At 49.6% G+C, this 15,873-nt stretch overlaps 1 protein-coding gene across 20 annotated transcripts; it reads left to right on the top strand.

The window, feature by feature from the left end:
- The first annotated feature begins 2,894 nt into the window (after nt 1-2,894).
- On the top strand, nt 2,895-15,528 carry Atxn2l (ataxin 2 like). Of its 20 annotated transcripts, none has more exons than XM_076840559.2 (24): nt 2,897-3,571; nt 5,030-5,066; nt 5,278-5,334; nt 5,423-5,494; nt 5,806-5,956; nt 6,359-6,483; nt 7,754-7,845; nt 8,568-8,768; nt 9,644-9,819; nt 9,963-10,073; nt 10,584-10,796; nt 10,884-10,955; nt 11,191-11,261; nt 11,420-11,715; nt 11,794-11,863; nt 12,363-12,509; nt 12,635-12,707; nt 12,801-12,988; nt 13,332-13,461; nt 13,551-13,672; nt 13,832-14,044; nt 14,219-14,462; nt 14,612-14,771; nt 15,032-15,528. In XM_076840559.2, the coding sequence occupies exons 1-23, from the start codon at nt 3,276-3,278 to the stop codon at nt 14,764-14,766; spliced, it is 3,312 nt and encodes a 1,103-aa protein (XP_076696674.1). In that variant the 5' UTR covers nt 2,897-3,275; the 3' UTR covers nt 14,767-14,771; nt 15,032-15,528. The 20 variants fall into 20 exon arrangements, with proteins under 20 accessions (XP_076696692.2, XP_076696674.1, XP_076696673.1 ...); XM_076840558.2 differs by having other exon boundaries at nt 15,009-15,091; XM_076840574.2 differs by having other exon boundaries at nt 2,899-3,571; nt 14,219-14,408; nt 14,735-14,771.
- The last annotated feature ends 345 nt before the right edge of the window (nt 15,529-15,873 follow it).

The raw sequence follows: 15,873 nt of genomic DNA, 5'->3' as shown, positions 1-15,873 counted from the left end.
GGATTGAACCAGGGGTGCTGTGTCACTGGGCTACACCCCCAGTGCTTTTTATTTTTGAGACAAGGTCTCTCTAAATTGCTTAAATCATCATTAAGTTGCTGAGGCTGGCCTCAAACTTGCAATACTCCTGCCTTAGCCTCGTGAGTAGCTGGGATTATAGGCGTGAGCCACTGTGCCCAGCTCTCTTTTCTAATTTTTAAATCGCATACAATAAGAGGGCAATTACCAATTTAGTGAGTGCGTGGGTGCTAGCCACTGAGCTGATAGAGGGATAGAGGAATAGAGAAATGCCCTTCATGATACCAGACTCCAAGAGAAACAAATGCACAAAAACATAGTGCTTTTGAGGCCTGGAGGAAGGAGTCAAAACAACAGACATTTGAAAGAACTGACACCTGAGCTTGAAATGAGAAAGCAGAGAACCAAGAAGGGAATTCTGTGTGTAGAAATAGTACTCAGGCAGGCGGAGTTGAATAAGGACAACACTTGTTGTGGAAAAAGGACTTGAACCTGCTAAAACTTAGAACTTGGGTGTGGGAGGAGGAAGGGGTGGGGAGCAGTTAGAGACCCACAGAGAGGCTAGAGAGCTGGTGCCTCACAAGTGGTGCAGATAAAAAAACTGCACTGTTATGGTACCAGGGAGATGAGAAGGTCCTTAAAATACCATTTGGATCCATTCACCTTACAAATATTCAACTGACTGCCTACCTTACGCTGGTGCCACAGGAGGGAATAAGTGTCAAGGGCCCAGCCATTAGGGAGTTTACATTAGCAGGAAGACAGAATTCAGCAAGCTTAGAAAAAGATGAGAGTAAATTGCTGGGCAGGCACCCATGAGAGGAGCCTAACACATTTGACTGAGGCAGAGGTGACAATATTTCCCAAAGAGTAAGAGAGACTCACAGCTAGGCGTGTTTGTGTTTGGGAGGGAGGAGTTGGGAAGAGTCCCAGTGCTGGTGCCTAGAGCAGAGAGTGAGACTTTGGGATTAAATGGCAGGTGAGTTGGCACACACCTGTAATCCCAGCGACTCACAATTCAGGAGGCTGAGGCAGGAGGATCCCATATTCTAGCCAAGCCTCAACAACCATGCCTGTAAATAAAGGACTGGGGATGTTGCTCAGTTCCCCTGGGTTCGATCCCCAGTACAAAACCAAACAAACAACAAAAAACCTGGGCTAAGCCACCTCCCTGTCTTTAGTATTTGGATTCACTTTGGCAAAATTATATATGCAAGAAATGATTTCAATTCCCATTCTCCTCTTGCCCACCCTTCCTCTATCCCTCTGTCAGCTCAGTGGCTAGCACCCCCACACCCACTCTTTGCTTCCTCCTTTATTGTTCTTCATTCCACACCCTTATTTGATTGATATTTTCTAAATAACACTTAAAGGTGAGATTCCCTTTGGTACATTTATATATGTATATGATTTTGTTAAAATTCATTCCATATTTCTTCCCCTTTTTCCTCTCTCCCTCTCATCTAGTGTGGTTTTCAAAATTTGTATTTATGTATATATTTTTGCAGCACTGGGGATTTAGCCCGGGGGTGCTCTACCCCTGAGCTATAGCCCCAGATCGATTTCTATTTTTTATTTTGAGTCAGGGTCTCTAAATTACCAAGGCTGACCTTGAACTTCCAATTCTCCTGCCTTGGCCTTCCCAGGCTCTGGAATTCAGACAAGCACCATCATTGCCCCGCTCCAGTCTTTCATCTAAACTCCCTCTTTTCTCCTTTTAATTTTATGCTCCAGCCAAGCTGAATTTTTCATATCTTGTCATATCCTGTTCCTGCCTAGAAATCCTCTCCTTGCCGGCTTCTCAATTTAGATGTCACCTAGTGCTGGATTAGGTGATACACTCACCTACTCTCATAGTGCTCCCTGCTTCAGCTCACAGATTTCATCAATTAGTTAAACCCCCACTAACTTGAACTCTTTGAGAGCAAGAAGTGGTTTAATTACTCTTGCGTGCAAGGCATCTAGATTAATGTTCAACTCATTTCGAATGAATAAAGGCTGCCTTCATTGTAGACTCGGGCAAAGGATTTTTAGTTTTGTTTTGCGATGTTGGTGATCGAACCCCGGTCCTAGCATATGGTAGGCAAGGGCTCTACCGCTGAGCTACGGATACCACCAATCATCAGTGTAGGGCTTTGAAGTAGACCCTAGGAACTCTGGCCTTCCATGTTATGGTTCAAGGGTTCATTCTCAGGCACGGAGAAATGACAATTTAGGTTTAAACTTACTGAAATTTAAAATTTAGGATTGGGCATAGGTACAGCACGCTCAAAAAATTCTTTTATTTATTATTATTATTTTTTAATCTAGAAGCACTTTACCACTGAACTACATCGCCAGTCCTTTTTGAGGCAAGGACTTGCTAAATTACTGAGGCTGACCTCGAACCTGTGATTCTCTTGCCTCGGCCTCCCGAGTCGGGTAATTTCAGGCGTGCACTACCACACCCAGATCAAACTAATTACTTTAATATGCATCAATCTTTTTATTTAAAGTAGATACAATGAAGCATAGCTCATTGGGAAACCTACAACCTGCCTAAATGAGCAGCGGCTAAGTCGTCCAGTCCCAGGGATTTTTTGGCACCTAACTCCGCCCACCAGTACTCAAGTGGCGGAAGAACCTCACGCCAAGACGTGACAGCTCACACTGCAGCGGAGGCATCCTGACGTTACGCCGGAGGCGTGGGCGGGGCGGCCGGTCCTTCCTCTCCGCTTCTTCGGCTCCTCCCCCAGGGCTTCACACGCTCATTGTGAAGCGACAGCGGCCGCCAGTCTTTAAGGCGGTTTGAGCCCTAGAGACCCTAAGTCCTTGGTGCGCGTGAGCGCCCGCGCTGCTCCTTACCCACACTAAAGGCCAGGGGTGCGAGGGTCACCTATTCGATTCTCTCCCAGCCTCTCGCCGGAGCTAACCGCCCGGTGCGCGCGGGCATCTCGCGCCGCGATCCCTCCTCCCCGCCCCCCCTTCGGAGCTCCCGCCCGCGCGCTCCTCCCCTCTCCTCTTCCCGGCGACGCGCACGCGCGCCAGACCGGCTCGCGCCCTCTCGCTTTCCTCCGGCCCGCGAGAACCCCCTCCCCTTCCGCCTCGCGCCGCGGTCTTCTCTATCCACCCCCGACACCGCGGGGCTCCCCCCGCCCGCCAACGGCGGGTCCCCAGCTTCCCGATCCCCCTCGCTTCCCGCGCTCTTTGGCGGGGACCCAGCCCCGGCCCCCTCTCTCCCTCCCTTCCCTCCGATTCCCCTTCCGGACGCTGCCATCATGTTGAAGCCTCAGCCGCCACAACAGACCTCCCAGCCCCAGCAGCCGCCCCCCACGCAACAGGCCGTGGCCCGCCGGCCTCCCGGCGGCACCAGCCCTCCCAACGGCGGCCTCCCGGGGCCGCTGGCCCCCGCCGCTGCTCCCCCAGGGACTCCCGCGGCTGCCTCTCCCTGCCTGGGGCCTGCGGCTGCTGCCGGCAGCGGGCTCCGCCGGGGAGCCGAAAGCATCCTGGCACCGCAACCGCCGCCGCCGCAGCATCAAGAGAGGCCAGGGGCAGCCGCCATCGGCAGCGCCAGGTGAGGAGGGGTGGGCTTCCTGGCGCGGGAACCCAGGCTCCAAGGAGGCGGCGGCGACTCGGTTCCGGCGGGGCGGGCCCCAGCCCGGCGCCTTTAGTGGCGCCGGGAGCCTAGGATCCCTGTGAAGCTAGGGCTGGCCTCTCCGGTCCCAACAGGTCAAAGGGAAAGGGTCCCTAAGCGACCACCAGGAAATCTAGGAGCCATGCTTGGCTCTCGGGGCCTAATTGGGGCTCGGGTCTCAGGCCCTGAGGGGAGGCGGGGCGCGTCCCGCCAGCGCCGTCGGAACCGGGAGTTGGGGGGGGTGAGGAGGTGTTCGGGGTCCCCGGCTCCATTACCACGAAGGGTCTCGCGGTCCCCGGCTTCAGCCAATGGGGAGTCAGCTGCGGGAAAGGGTCCCCGGCCGTAGCCAATGGAGGGGGGCGCGCGGCCCACAGTTTGGCCAATGGGGAGGGAGGGACTTGGGAGCGGGTTGCTACCTCCCCTTTGCTGGTCTGGCCAGTAGGAGGGGAGCGGGGTGGGAGGGGGCACGGAAGGAGCGACTACTGGGAGGACTGCGGGCCGGGAACCTCCAGCGCGCGCGCGCCCTTGCCGTACGTGCGCGCGGATGCTCTGTCTTATGACCCGGGCATTCGCGTGTCCTGGTAACTCTTAGGGCAGGGGCTGGGAGTGTGCATGGAGGGATTCGTCTGGTGTTGGGTGGATGAGTAGTGGACGCACCACTCAGTTTCTTCTCTGTGTGTGCTAATACGATTGAGAGTCGCGGTGCACGCAGGCGCAGTGGGTTCTGATCACGGGAGGGGGGATTTTGAAGAGGCCCGTGGGCTTTAGTGCGCAGGCGCAGACCGGGCGAGGCCTCCCGGTGGATGGCTTTTGCGGCTGCGCTGTCCCCCAGCCCCGCCAACGGCCCCCTCATCGCCCTCCTCAACTGCCGGTTACATCAGCCATCGAGGAGCAGTGTTACCTGTCGATTGGTGACCCCTGCAGTGTGGGTAACAGGCTGAATGAATAATGAGGGTGATGGGGTGGGGTATGGAGGGAACACCCCCTCCTCCCAAGGTTTGGGGCATAAGGCTACTGAAAATGATTTTTTTTTTTTTTTTAACCGTTTGGGAGGTAGTGTGCCTGAGCTGAGTAGTTATGCATCGCGCCCCTGAGCATTCACCTTCACATCTGGGGAGGGTTACTGGTTATTGAATGCTATAGCATTTGTCTGTTGGAAGCATGCAGCCCTATCCCCTTGGAGAAAGTGAGAGGGCTGTGTTGCATTGGCTGTTATAGCAGTTGACAGCCATTGTTGACTGGGGTCTTTTTTTTTACGGGCATTAAGATTAAATGTTTTATTGGCATTTAATGTCTACTTTCTTCCTTTTTAGAATATAAGAATATTTTTGATTAATTGCCTTGTAGGCTAAATCAGCAATGCTGACTAGTAACTAGTTTCTTGTTTTCCTCTTTTAGGGGACAGAGCACAGGAAAGGGACCCCCACAATCACCTGTGAGTTCCTTTTCCTTCCTATATAAGATTCAAAAACCTGAAAGCGAAATATGTGGGAATATAGGGCAGAATAGGTGTTGAGATGGTCAAATGAACTCAGAAGGGCCAGAGGCACTGCACAAATGAGGTGGGTGTGGGTAGAGTGTGGCCATTTAGAAAGTGGAGTGTTTGTTCACTGCTTCTTTATTTCTCTTTCTTATGTTACTGACAGGTGTTTGAAGGTGTTTATAACAACTCCAGGATGCTGCATTTCCTGACAGCTGTTGTGGTAAGTGAGGACTTAACTCCTAGGTTGATTGAGGAATGCAGTGCATCAGTTTTCTAGAGTCACTCTCCTTAATCTTCCATTCTCCTAGGGCTCCACTTGTGATGTAAAGGTGAAAAATGGCACCACCTATGAAGGCATTTTCAAGACTCTGAGCTCAAAGGTCAGTGTACTCGAATTAGTTTGGTTTTGGTGCTGCATGTGAGAAGGAGGGAGAGAATGACATTTCGGGTGTGTTTTCAGTGGTATTAGAAAGTACTGTCAATCATTTATGTAGAAAGTATGTTTAAAATCCCAAAATTTTAAATTTTAACTTTAAGCCTTTGCTGAGTTCTATGGCTGATGTTGAATACAGGCACATGAGAATGAGATGTAGGGCAAAATATGGAAAGGGTTAAGAGAAATACAAGTCATATTTTGCCTTTACATTTCTTGATACTGACTCTTGGGTGTTGGGGAATGGGACTTTTGTAGTTTGAACTGGCAGTAGACGCTGTGCACCGGAAAGCATCTGAGCCAGCAGGTGGCCCTCGCCGAGAAGACATTGTAGACACCATGGTGTTTAAACCCAGTGATGTCATGCTTGTCCATTTCCGGAATGTTGACTTCAATTATGCTACTAAAGGTATTATAGCTCTAGGCTATTGTATCAGGCTTTGTAGAGGGAAGTTTGTGTGCAGGTGGAGTATATTAACTTTTTCTTTACTACCCTTCATAACTAAGGGAGATGGCTTAATTTTTCTTCTTGAAAATGTGTCTTGATATCTAATATATGGTGGGGCATATTCCGGCCTGTGTTGTGGTTCTTCATATTTTCTCTGGTTAGTTTTCAAATTACTATTCCTTTTGAACTATCGAGATCTAGGTTTTCATGCTCTGCCCTACCTTCCATGCCCCATAAGCATAGATACCCTAAATCTGGGTTTGTTATAGAATACCTTTGTTCCTGAACTATTTATGAGGGGAGGGGGTAAAGGTGAGGGGAAAGAAAGCTGATTCCTTCTGATCTTCAACTCTGCTCCTACAGACAAGTTCACTGACTCAGCCATTGCCATGAACTCGAAGGTGAATGGGGAACACAAAGAGAAAGTGCTTCAGCGCTGGGAGGGCGGTGACAGCAACAGTGATGATTATGACCTCGAGTCTGACATGGTATAGTTTCCTTCCTTGAGAACTGGGCAGCTACAGTGTGGGTTGATGACAGTGACATTGTTAGAACAAGGAGTTGATTCTTGAAAATGAGGGAGGAAAATATTGACTGCTGCCTGTTTTTTGTTTTTTGGTTTTTTTTTTTGTGGTAAAATAGAAAACAGCTAAACAAAAGTACCAGTTCTTTTACTCTTTGTAATTGACAATGATTAACTTTGCTTTATGGCATTATTTTTTCCAATATGACAAAAAGTAGAAGTGAGATTGACTAATGTAGATCCATTGTCTTTGTAAAACAACTTCCTTCATACTTTTAGAATCTTCTGAATGAAAAATTTATGTTTAATTTGAACACAAGTCTTTTTAATTCCAACTTTTCATACTCATACACAGGTCTAGTTGGTTGCTTTTTCTTTTAAGTATTTTTTTTTTTAGTGGTTGATAGATCTTTATTTTATTTACATGCGGTGCTGAGAATCAAACCCAGTGCCTCACACATGCCAGGAAAGTGCCTTATCGCTGAGCCCCAGCCCTAGTTGGTTGTTTTTAACACTATATACGTGTATCAGTGTATATACACAACAAATTGTATTTCTTCTTTTACTTATCTGGTTTGTTACCATTATTTTGTTATTAAAAATAGTGTCTCACTGGGCACAGCTGTGCACTCCTGTAATTCCAGTGGCTTGGGAAGGATGGTCACAAGTTCAGGGCCAGCCTTAGTAACTTGGCAAGGCCCTAAGCCATGTGGCGAGATTGTCTCAAAAAATAAATAGGGCCCCTGGGCTAAATTTTCCAGTACCGAAAAGAAGGAAAAAAAATAGCATCTTTTTGAATGTGGTAGTGCACACCTGTAATTCCAGTGATTCAGTAGGTTGAGTCAAGGGAATTACAAGTTTTGAGTCTAGCCTCAGCAACTTAATCAGACCCTGTCTCAAAATAAAAAGGACTAGGGATCTAACTCAATGTTAAAGCACTTCTGGGTTCAGGCCCCAGTACTGCTTGCCCAATAGTGTCTTACTGGACCTTAGAACATGTATTTCCATACATACAAGCTAGAATTTTTCAAGGATGTAAACCTGGAAATGGATTTGTTAGGACTTTCCATTTTTATTAGTTATTGCCTATTTATGCTACAAATTGGCATTATTAGTTGATGGATGCTCTCACCAGCCCTGTGCTGGATTGGTTACTTTTTTGTTCTTTACCAGGTGGAAAAACCACGTTCCTTTTCTTGCTGAGTTTTAAAACATTCTCCCTTTCCCTTCCCTAGTCCAATGGATGGGACCCCAATGAAATGTTCAAGTTCAATGAGGAGAACTATGGTGTAAAGACCACCTATGATAGTAGTCTCTCTTCTTACACGTGAGTATTTTGGTGCTTCTAGGAGGTACAGTTGGGGTTGTGGGGTCACCGACAGAAGACAGATCTCTAGGTGGAACATAGTTTTTACACATGCTTTTCTGGGTATCTAGGTAACCCTCCCCCTTTCCTTTCCTGGCTGCCTTATGAACTGCTCCCTGAAAGGTATTCTGATTCCAGACCACCCATGTATAGAACTAGCTACTTGCTTATTCATCTACCCCTACCTTTTCTCTAGAGTATAAAAAACATAAGCATTACATTTAGGATATGCTAGCTGGGCATGGTGATGCATTTATGTTATCCCAGCTCATCAGGAGGGTGAGACGGGATGATGGCAAGTTTAAGGCCAGTTTGGGAAACTTTGCGACATCTTGACTAAAAGTAAAAAGGCCTAGTGGCAGCGCACCCTTGGGTTCAATCACCTGGGCTGGAAAAAAAGATTTTGAACATAACTTGGTTCTCTGCCTAATACCCAGTAAATACTCATTTAAATATTTGTTGACTGGGATGGAGTGTGGCTCGGTGATAAAGCACTTAACTAGCATCATAGGACCCTAGGCCTGATCCCCAGCACTGCAGAAGAGAAAACTGTTATTGAAGGAATTAAGTACCGTATGCCTGAATGCCTGAAGTGGTAATGGGACTGATAAGAATGTTTTCCATTTTCTTCTTTTGTTCCCTGGTGGGTGATGGGATATGGTGGTCTGTGGGTGTTTGTTCAGGGTGCCCTTAGAAAAGGACAACTCCGAAGAGTTCCGTCAGCGGGAGCTGCGTGCAGCCCAGTTGGCTCGGGAGATTGAGTCAAGCCCGCAGTACCGCCTGCGGATCGCCATGGAGAATGACGACGGGCGCACTGAGGAGGAGAAGCACAGTGCAGTTCAGCGGCAGGGGTCAGGGCGAGAGAGCCCCAGCTTGGCATCCAGGTATTTGTGGGGGCAGCCAGGACTCTTTGAGGCTCAACAATAGGATTCAGGACCTGGTCTAAGACCTTTGTACAGTTTGTTAAATCTCACCACTTTGTTAGATAAAAGTTAATGCCTTGTTATTCTCAATTTCTAAGTTAGGAGACTGAAACTAGGGAGATTAATTTGCAACAAGGCCAAGGCTTATAGATTTAGGAAAAAAGAGCCTTTTAAAAAAAAAATGTTATACTGTGTTTTTTCTGTTTATCAAAATGAAATCAGCTGGGCGTGGTGGTGCATGCTTGTAATCCAGCAGCTCAGGAGGCTGAGACTGGAGGATTGCGAATTCAAAGCTAGCCTCAGCAAAAGCAAGGCTCGAAGCAACTCAGACCCTGTCTCTATAAACTACAAAATAGGACTGGGGATGTGGCTCAGTTGTTGAGTTGGTTCAGTGCCCTTGAGTTCAATTCCCAGTCGTCGTCTCCCCCCCCACCCCCCCCCAAAAATCAAACTGTACCATCAGTTTCTTGTGAAAGCTTCTCCTTAATGTAGTCTGATTCCTCCTAAGAGTCAGAAGTGGTAGAATTGTGGAGCATTGACCACGTTGTTTGGGTCAGGGTTCATGTAACACAAGGTCATAAGCCTATACCTCAACATTTAACTCTGATTTTCAGGTAGAATAGTGACAAAAGCTGGAGCCAGGAAGTGTGTCCACAGGGGGACTTCAGAAAGGTCTCATGTTGCCAATTTGTGTGAGGTATTCTTGGTACTGAGAATTGAAACTAGGTCCTCAAACATGCTAGGCAAGTGGGCAAGTGCTCTACTGCTGAGCTGCATCCCTAGCCAAAATGTGTGGGTTTTGCGGCTGCCTTCCCTTATTTAAACTCTTTTCCCAGGGAGGGCAAGTATATCCCTCTGCCTCAACGAGTTCGAGAAGGTCCCCGGGGAGGAGTTCGGTGCAGCAGTTCTCGGGGTGGCCGGCCTGGCCCTAGCTCTTTGCCACCTCGTGGCCCTCATCATCTTGACAATAGCAGCCCTGGCCCAGGTTCTGAGGCACGTGGTATCAATGGAGGTGAGTTATAAAGCAGACGTATGACAGATGGGATGGAAAGAAAGTGGAAAAGGCGATTGAAAGGATTTAGACCATTTGGAAAAGATGATGAGTTGGTGATAATGCAGGTTCTCTGTCCCTTCATATCTGTCTTTTGAAAATAGGTCCTTCCCGCATGTCCCCCAAGGCACAGCGCCCTCTGAGAGGTGCCAAGACTCTGTCTTCACCCAACAGCAGGCCTTCTGGAGAATCTTCTGTTCCACCTCCTCCTGCAGGTAAAGCTTCAGTGCTGTTATGTGAAGAAATGGGTAGAAATTTGTACAGGGAGATAAACATGTCCCTTGGAATGCTGGGATGGGAGAATTAAGTTGTTTTAGAGAGCTTGGTCTTATCCTTTAGGCGAGGAAATTTTTCAGTTTTCCTAGTATGAAATCTAACCTAGCAGTTCATGGGTTGTATATTGGCTGGCAGGTGTGTCTTTTTTTTTTTTTTTTGGTTTAGATTTGAATTTGACCAACAGTTTTAAAACATGAGAAATCACAGAAATTTTTAAGACCGTTTTTGAAATACGTGAAATTCTGCCAACACTGAGCCTGTCTTACTGCATAGCTCTAGCTGGCCCAGAAGCACACCTGTTTCTTTTAAGCATTCCAGCCCTTCATGGTGCCCTTGAGGCCATTAACCTGCTTTCTGTTATCTACTTTGGCCTTGGAAATGTGTATGCTTTGGGTTTTAGTAAGTTTCCTGTACTTGCTGCTTATTGACCAGCAGTAACCATTGTACAGCTCTCCCTTTTCTTCCAGTGGGCCGGATGTACCCTCCACGCTCTCCCAAGTCTGCTGCCCCTGCCCCAATCTCTGCTTCCTGTCCTGAACCTCCTATTGGCTCTGCAGTGGCGACCTCTTCAGCCCCTATTCCTGTAACATCATCAGTTGTGGATCCTGGAGTGGGTTCCATTTCCCCAGCTTCTCCAAAGATCTCACTGGCCCCCACTGATGGTAAGAGTCAGATGGTTGAGTGCTGTGGACAATGTAAAATGTGGCTCTGGATAGGAGAACCTTCAGGCATCTCTCTTTCTTTGTCAGTAAAAGACCTCCCAACCAAGGAACCTGGCAGAACTCTGGAGTCCCAGGAGCTGCCCCGGATAGCTGGGAAAGGTGAGTGCGGTTTGTTGTGCTGCGGTCTGATGCCCCTTTGTTGAGGAGAGCATTTCAGGAAGTTTGTTGGAATTTAGGAACAGACATTTACCTGTTACCCCTTCACTTATAATTATTTCTTTGGATTTCTCCTCATTTGTCTTTGGTTTCTTGTTCTTGAGCTACTAGTATTGTGTAGACACCTTTGAAAAAGGTGTATGTTATATTTTCTCCTTTTTCCATCATTTTTTCATAGTCCCTGGCCTTCAGAATGAGCAGAAACGATTTCAACTAGAAGAACTGAGAAAGTTTGGGGCCCAGTTTAAGGTATGTGAAATGTGGAAATGAATTGGATGTCAGCAGAGGGGGTATGGAGGATTTATAGAAGAGACAAAAGGGCCAGCTGGGTAGAAGAGATGAACTGAAGCTGACAAGAGGAGTCCGGCCTGGGATCTGGATCATGATACATATCTTTCTTTTTCTAGCTTCAGCCCAGTAGTTCCCCTGAGACCAGCCTGGATCCTTTTCCTCCTCGGATTTTAAAGGAGGAGGTCAAAGGGAAGGAGAAGGAGGTTGATGGTCTATTGACTTCAGAACCTATGGGGTCCCCAGTCTCATCTAAGACAGAATCCGTATCGGATAAGGAAGACAAACCCCCCCTGGCACCAGCAGGAAGCACTGAGGGGCCAGAGCAGCCCCCACCACCTTGCCCAAATCAAACTGGCAGCCCCCCGGTGGGGCTCATCAAGGGAGATGACAAGGATGAGGGCCCTGTTGCTGAGTAAGCAAGGTGGGGAGCTGGGTGGATGTCGGGTGGTGAGGGGAAACCATGAGGACTTAGCTTTATTTTATCTCACAGACAAGTAAAGAAGTCAACGTTGAACCCCAATGCCAAGGAGTTTAATCCCACAAAGCCTCTGCTGTCTGTGGTGAGATGGGCATGAAGAGTGGGGACTTGGGTTTCCATGAGGGAATTTTGGGAGCAGGCACTACACAGTGGAGGGGAGCACTTCATTGCCAGGACCACTGGGCTGTCCAGCAGTGCAAAGGAGATAATACAGAAGTGTAGAGCAGCAGCAGTTATGCTGGTTTGGGAAGAAAGGAGTCTCGAGGGTTGGGTGAATCTGATAGGCTTTAGTTTCTCCAAGAAATTCTTAGCATTTGGAGTATTTGAGCGAGACTGTTCGGAGCTTGGGCTTCATTTAGACTGACTTGGCTTGAACCTGTATCCTTACGTAGTTTATAGGTCTTGGACAAGCCATTTAATCTGTTTCCCCACCTGTAATTTGTGAATGTCCATGTCAGGGTTTGATGGGAAGTTTAGAACGTGCAGAATGTGTTTGGTACACGACATTGTGAATGGCTGTTACGGCCAGGGTAGGAGTGGGGATATAGAAATAAAATGTTGTCCTCCCTTGTCTCTTACAGAACAAATCCACCAGTACCCCAACTTCTCCAGGGCCCCGAACTCATTCAACTCCCTCCATCCCGGTGCTGACAGCAGGCCAGAGTGGGCTCTACAGCCCCCAGTACATCTCCTACATACCTCAGATCCATATGGGACCAGCTGTACAGGTAGGAGAGAAGAACCTGGGGCCTAGGGTAAGAGAAGTAGAGTTTTGTTGGGCAAACCAATGGACCAGGTCAGGCCAGTCCTGAATGTCAATAAACAAGCCAAGCTTCATGTGTCCTTGTCCTAGGCACCTCAGATGTATCCGTATCCTGTATCCAATTCGGTGCCTGGGCAGCAGGGCAAGTACCGAGGAGCAAAAGGTGAGCAGGGTGAGGAGGGGCAGTTGGTGGGGCTGCCTGGTATCTCCTGGCAGATGGAGCTTGAGCTCTGCGCTCTTTTCCCCCCACCCTCAGGCTCCCTCCCGCCCCAGCGCTCAGACCAACACCAGCCAGCCTCAGCCCCTCCGATGATGCAGGCTGCTGCAGCTGCTGGCCCACCTTTGGTGGCTGCCACACCTTATTCTTCCTACATCCCCTACAACCCGCAGCAGTTCCCAGGCCAGCCTGCCATGATGCAGCCTATGGCCCACTACCCCTCACAGGTGACCATGGCACAGGAGGGAAGGGGGGTGGTACAGAGCCCTTGCAAGGGATCCCACCTTCTCTGTCTCCACCACTTAGGTGCTGGGTGAGGGAGATAGTTGCATGATTGACAGTGTCAGACTTGTGCTGAAATCCAGGCTCTAACAGGGCTTAATGCCTATAACAGTCATTGAACACCTACTTCTGAGTTTATTCTTCTGAAGTGTAAATGAATTAGCATCTGCTTGACAGGATTACTGTAAACCTTGAATAAATAAGGTATCTGCTAAGGCCCAAGCAGTGCTATGCACACGTTTACCAACTTCCCTAGTTGGCTGAACTAAATTCTTTCTGTCCCATTAGCCGGTGTTTGCCCCCATGCTTCAAAGCAGCCCACGCATGCTGACGTCGGGTAGCCATCCCCAGGCCATTGTGTCATCCTCCACTCCTCAGTACCCTTCTGCAGAGCAGCCTACCCCCCAAGCCCTCTATGGTGAGTTCTGTGCTTTTCCTGTCTGCTCTAGGCTGTACCTAGTGGCTTCTGGCGTGCTCAGCATTGGTTCTCTCCTTCTTCCTCTGCAGCCACTGTTCACCAGTCCTATCCACACCATGCCACGCCACTCCATGCCCACCAGCCACAGCCGGCCACCACACCTACTGGGAGCCAGCCGCAGTCACAGCATGCGGCCCCCAGTCCCGTCCAGGTGCCTGCTCTTGGGAATCTGAATGATTGGGGCAGGAAGGGTGGCTAGAAGAACAGAGAGCCTGGCATTATTTCCCATTTGGAGATTGGGTCAGAAGTGATTGGCCTGGTACCAGAGGGGAGTACATGGCACTCATATTTCCCTTCACCTCTCCAACAGCACCAGGCGGGGCAGGCCCCACACCTGGGCAGTGGACAGCCACAGCAGAATCTGTACCACCCAGGGGCCCTGACAGGCACGCCGCCCTCTCTGCCACCGGGACCTTCTGCCCAGTCCCCTCAGAGCAGCTTCCCCCAGCCAGCCGCTGTGTATGCCATCCATCCCCACCAGCAGCTGCCCCACGGCTTTACCAATATGGCCCATGTTACCCAGGTAAGCACCCAAGGGACTGATCCGGCTGGGTCTCTGTGCCGATGGAAATGAGCCTTGACATTGTCCTTTTCCGGAGACACTATACCTCTTTTACAGGAGTATCCCCAATGCTAGGATTCTCGGGTTCCATCCCAGACTTCTGTGGTTCTCCTAGCTGCTTTTTCTCCTTGACAGGCCCATGTCCAAACTGGAATCACAGCAGCCCCGCCCCCTCACCCTGGGGCTCCCCACCCGCCCCAGGTGATGCTGCTGCACCCACCCCAGAGCCATGGGGGGCCCCCCCAAGGCGCGGTGCCCCAGAGTGGGGTGCCTGCACTCTCAGCTTCCACACCCTCACCCTACCCCTACATCGGACACCCCCAAGGTGAGCAGCCTGGCCAGGCGCCTGGATTTCCAGGAGGAGCCGATGACAGGATTCGTGAGTTCTCGTTAGCTGGGGGAATTTGGCATGGAAGAGCTGAGGGGCTGCAGGTGGGGCAGGATGCACGGGTTCTGGGTGGGGAGTGAGGGGTCTTGGAGGCAGGGCTGTCCCACAGGGCGCCCGCCGACCTGCACCTGTCTGTGAAGTATGTAGGGTGGGCAGAAGCCACAGTCGCCGCCGCCAGGGGCTTGCTCCTGGCTCTGTCCTTTGCTTCCCTCCGTCCTCGCTCAGTTGTGATCCAGCAGCCCCCCTCCCCACTGCCTCCCCAGCTCTCAGTGACCCCGACTGTCTCCTGACTTAGCCGAGGTAAGGTCAGCGCAGCAGACAGGGCCAGACTGGGGTGTGGGGGGCTGAGCTGGGCACACAAGTAAGGGCTCTGGCTTACTGGGAAACAGCGATTGACCTGTGCTTCTGACAGCCCCATGAGACACCTTGAGGAGGCCGCTCCTACCCACACACCCCCACAGCCCCTGGACGCATTGATGAAGGGACAGCTGCTTGGGTTCTAATGCTCCTGCTCTCTTCTCTTTCCCCTCCAACCAGTTCAATCTCATCCCTCCCAGCAGCTCCCCTTCCACCCCCCGGGGAACTGAAGATTGTCCTGGCCGCGACCTGAGACCTCCATGAGTGGAGGGAAGAGTGATCTATGTCTCTTCCCCCAGCAGCTCGGACCAGTCCCAGCCCCCCAACCCCCCCTTTCCCCTGGGGGAGCTGGGGAATTCCTGCCAAGCACCTTGAATGGGAGGGGCCTCAAAGTGGGCAGGGCCAGGGTCCTGCAGGGGTGGGGGGTTCCTGCTCTGCCCCTGCCTGTTCCCACCCAATCTTGCCCTCCCATCCTCTCATCTATTCCTCCCTCCTCCCGCTGGAGACGGAAGATCTTTTATTTTCTATTATTTATAACCTCAGACTTGGGCCCCCTGTTCTTTCTTCCCCATTAACTTGAGTGACCTGCGTGAGAGACAGACAGATGCCCCACAAGGATGGTTGGACAAGGACTTTTACTTTTTATTACATAAAAATATTAAAAAATAAATAAAAAAAATAAAATTTTAAACTAACTTAACTTATAGTTTGCTCTTTAGAGATGAGAGGTTGGTTATAGTTGTTTAGTCTTAGGTGATATTAGGATTACATTCATCATGTCACCTGTTCTCCTTTTGTCTAAAGTAGCAGTTTCTCTGAACCTAGGATAAGGAACCACCTCGAGTTGTGTGCTGTTCATTTGAAAAGTGGGTTCCAGTCTTAATGTGGAGTTGTGATTATTGATGGAGTTTTTGTATTACTGAATGGTGAAAAGAACAAGTATCAGGGGAGTCTTTTTTTTTTTTTTTTTTTTTTTGGTAGTGGGGCAGAACACAAGGCCCCACGTGCTAGGCAGATGTTATACTACTGAACTACTTACTGCTCT

Source organism: Callospermophilus lateralis, chromosome 19, assembly GCF_048772815.1.
Source record: "Callospermophilus lateralis isolate mCalLat2 chromosome 19, mCalLat2.hap1, whole genome shotgun sequence".
Taxonomy (NCBI): domain Eukaryota; kingdom Metazoa; phylum Chordata; class Mammalia; order Rodentia; family Sciuridae; genus Callospermophilus; species Callospermophilus lateralis.
This window is presented reverse-complemented; position numbering and strand designations above follow the sequence as displayed.

What these genes read in the sequence shown, in the direction of transcription:
- Atxn2l (XM_076840559.2), top strand. Translation starts at nt 3,276, where the DNA reads ATGTTGAAGCCTCAGCCGCCACAACAGACCTCCCAGCCCCAGCAGCCG. An exon ending in TCAAGACTCTGAGCTCAAAG is followed by an intron (nt 5,495 to 5,805) that starts GTCAGTGTACTC and finishes GGACTTTTGTAG; the next exon opens with TTTGAACTGGCAGTAGACGC. An exon ending in CGGCCCCCAGTCCCGTCCAG is followed by an intron (nt 13,673 to 13,831) that starts GTGCCTGCTCTT and finishes CCTCTCCAACAG; the next exon opens with CACCAGGCGGGGCAGGCCCC.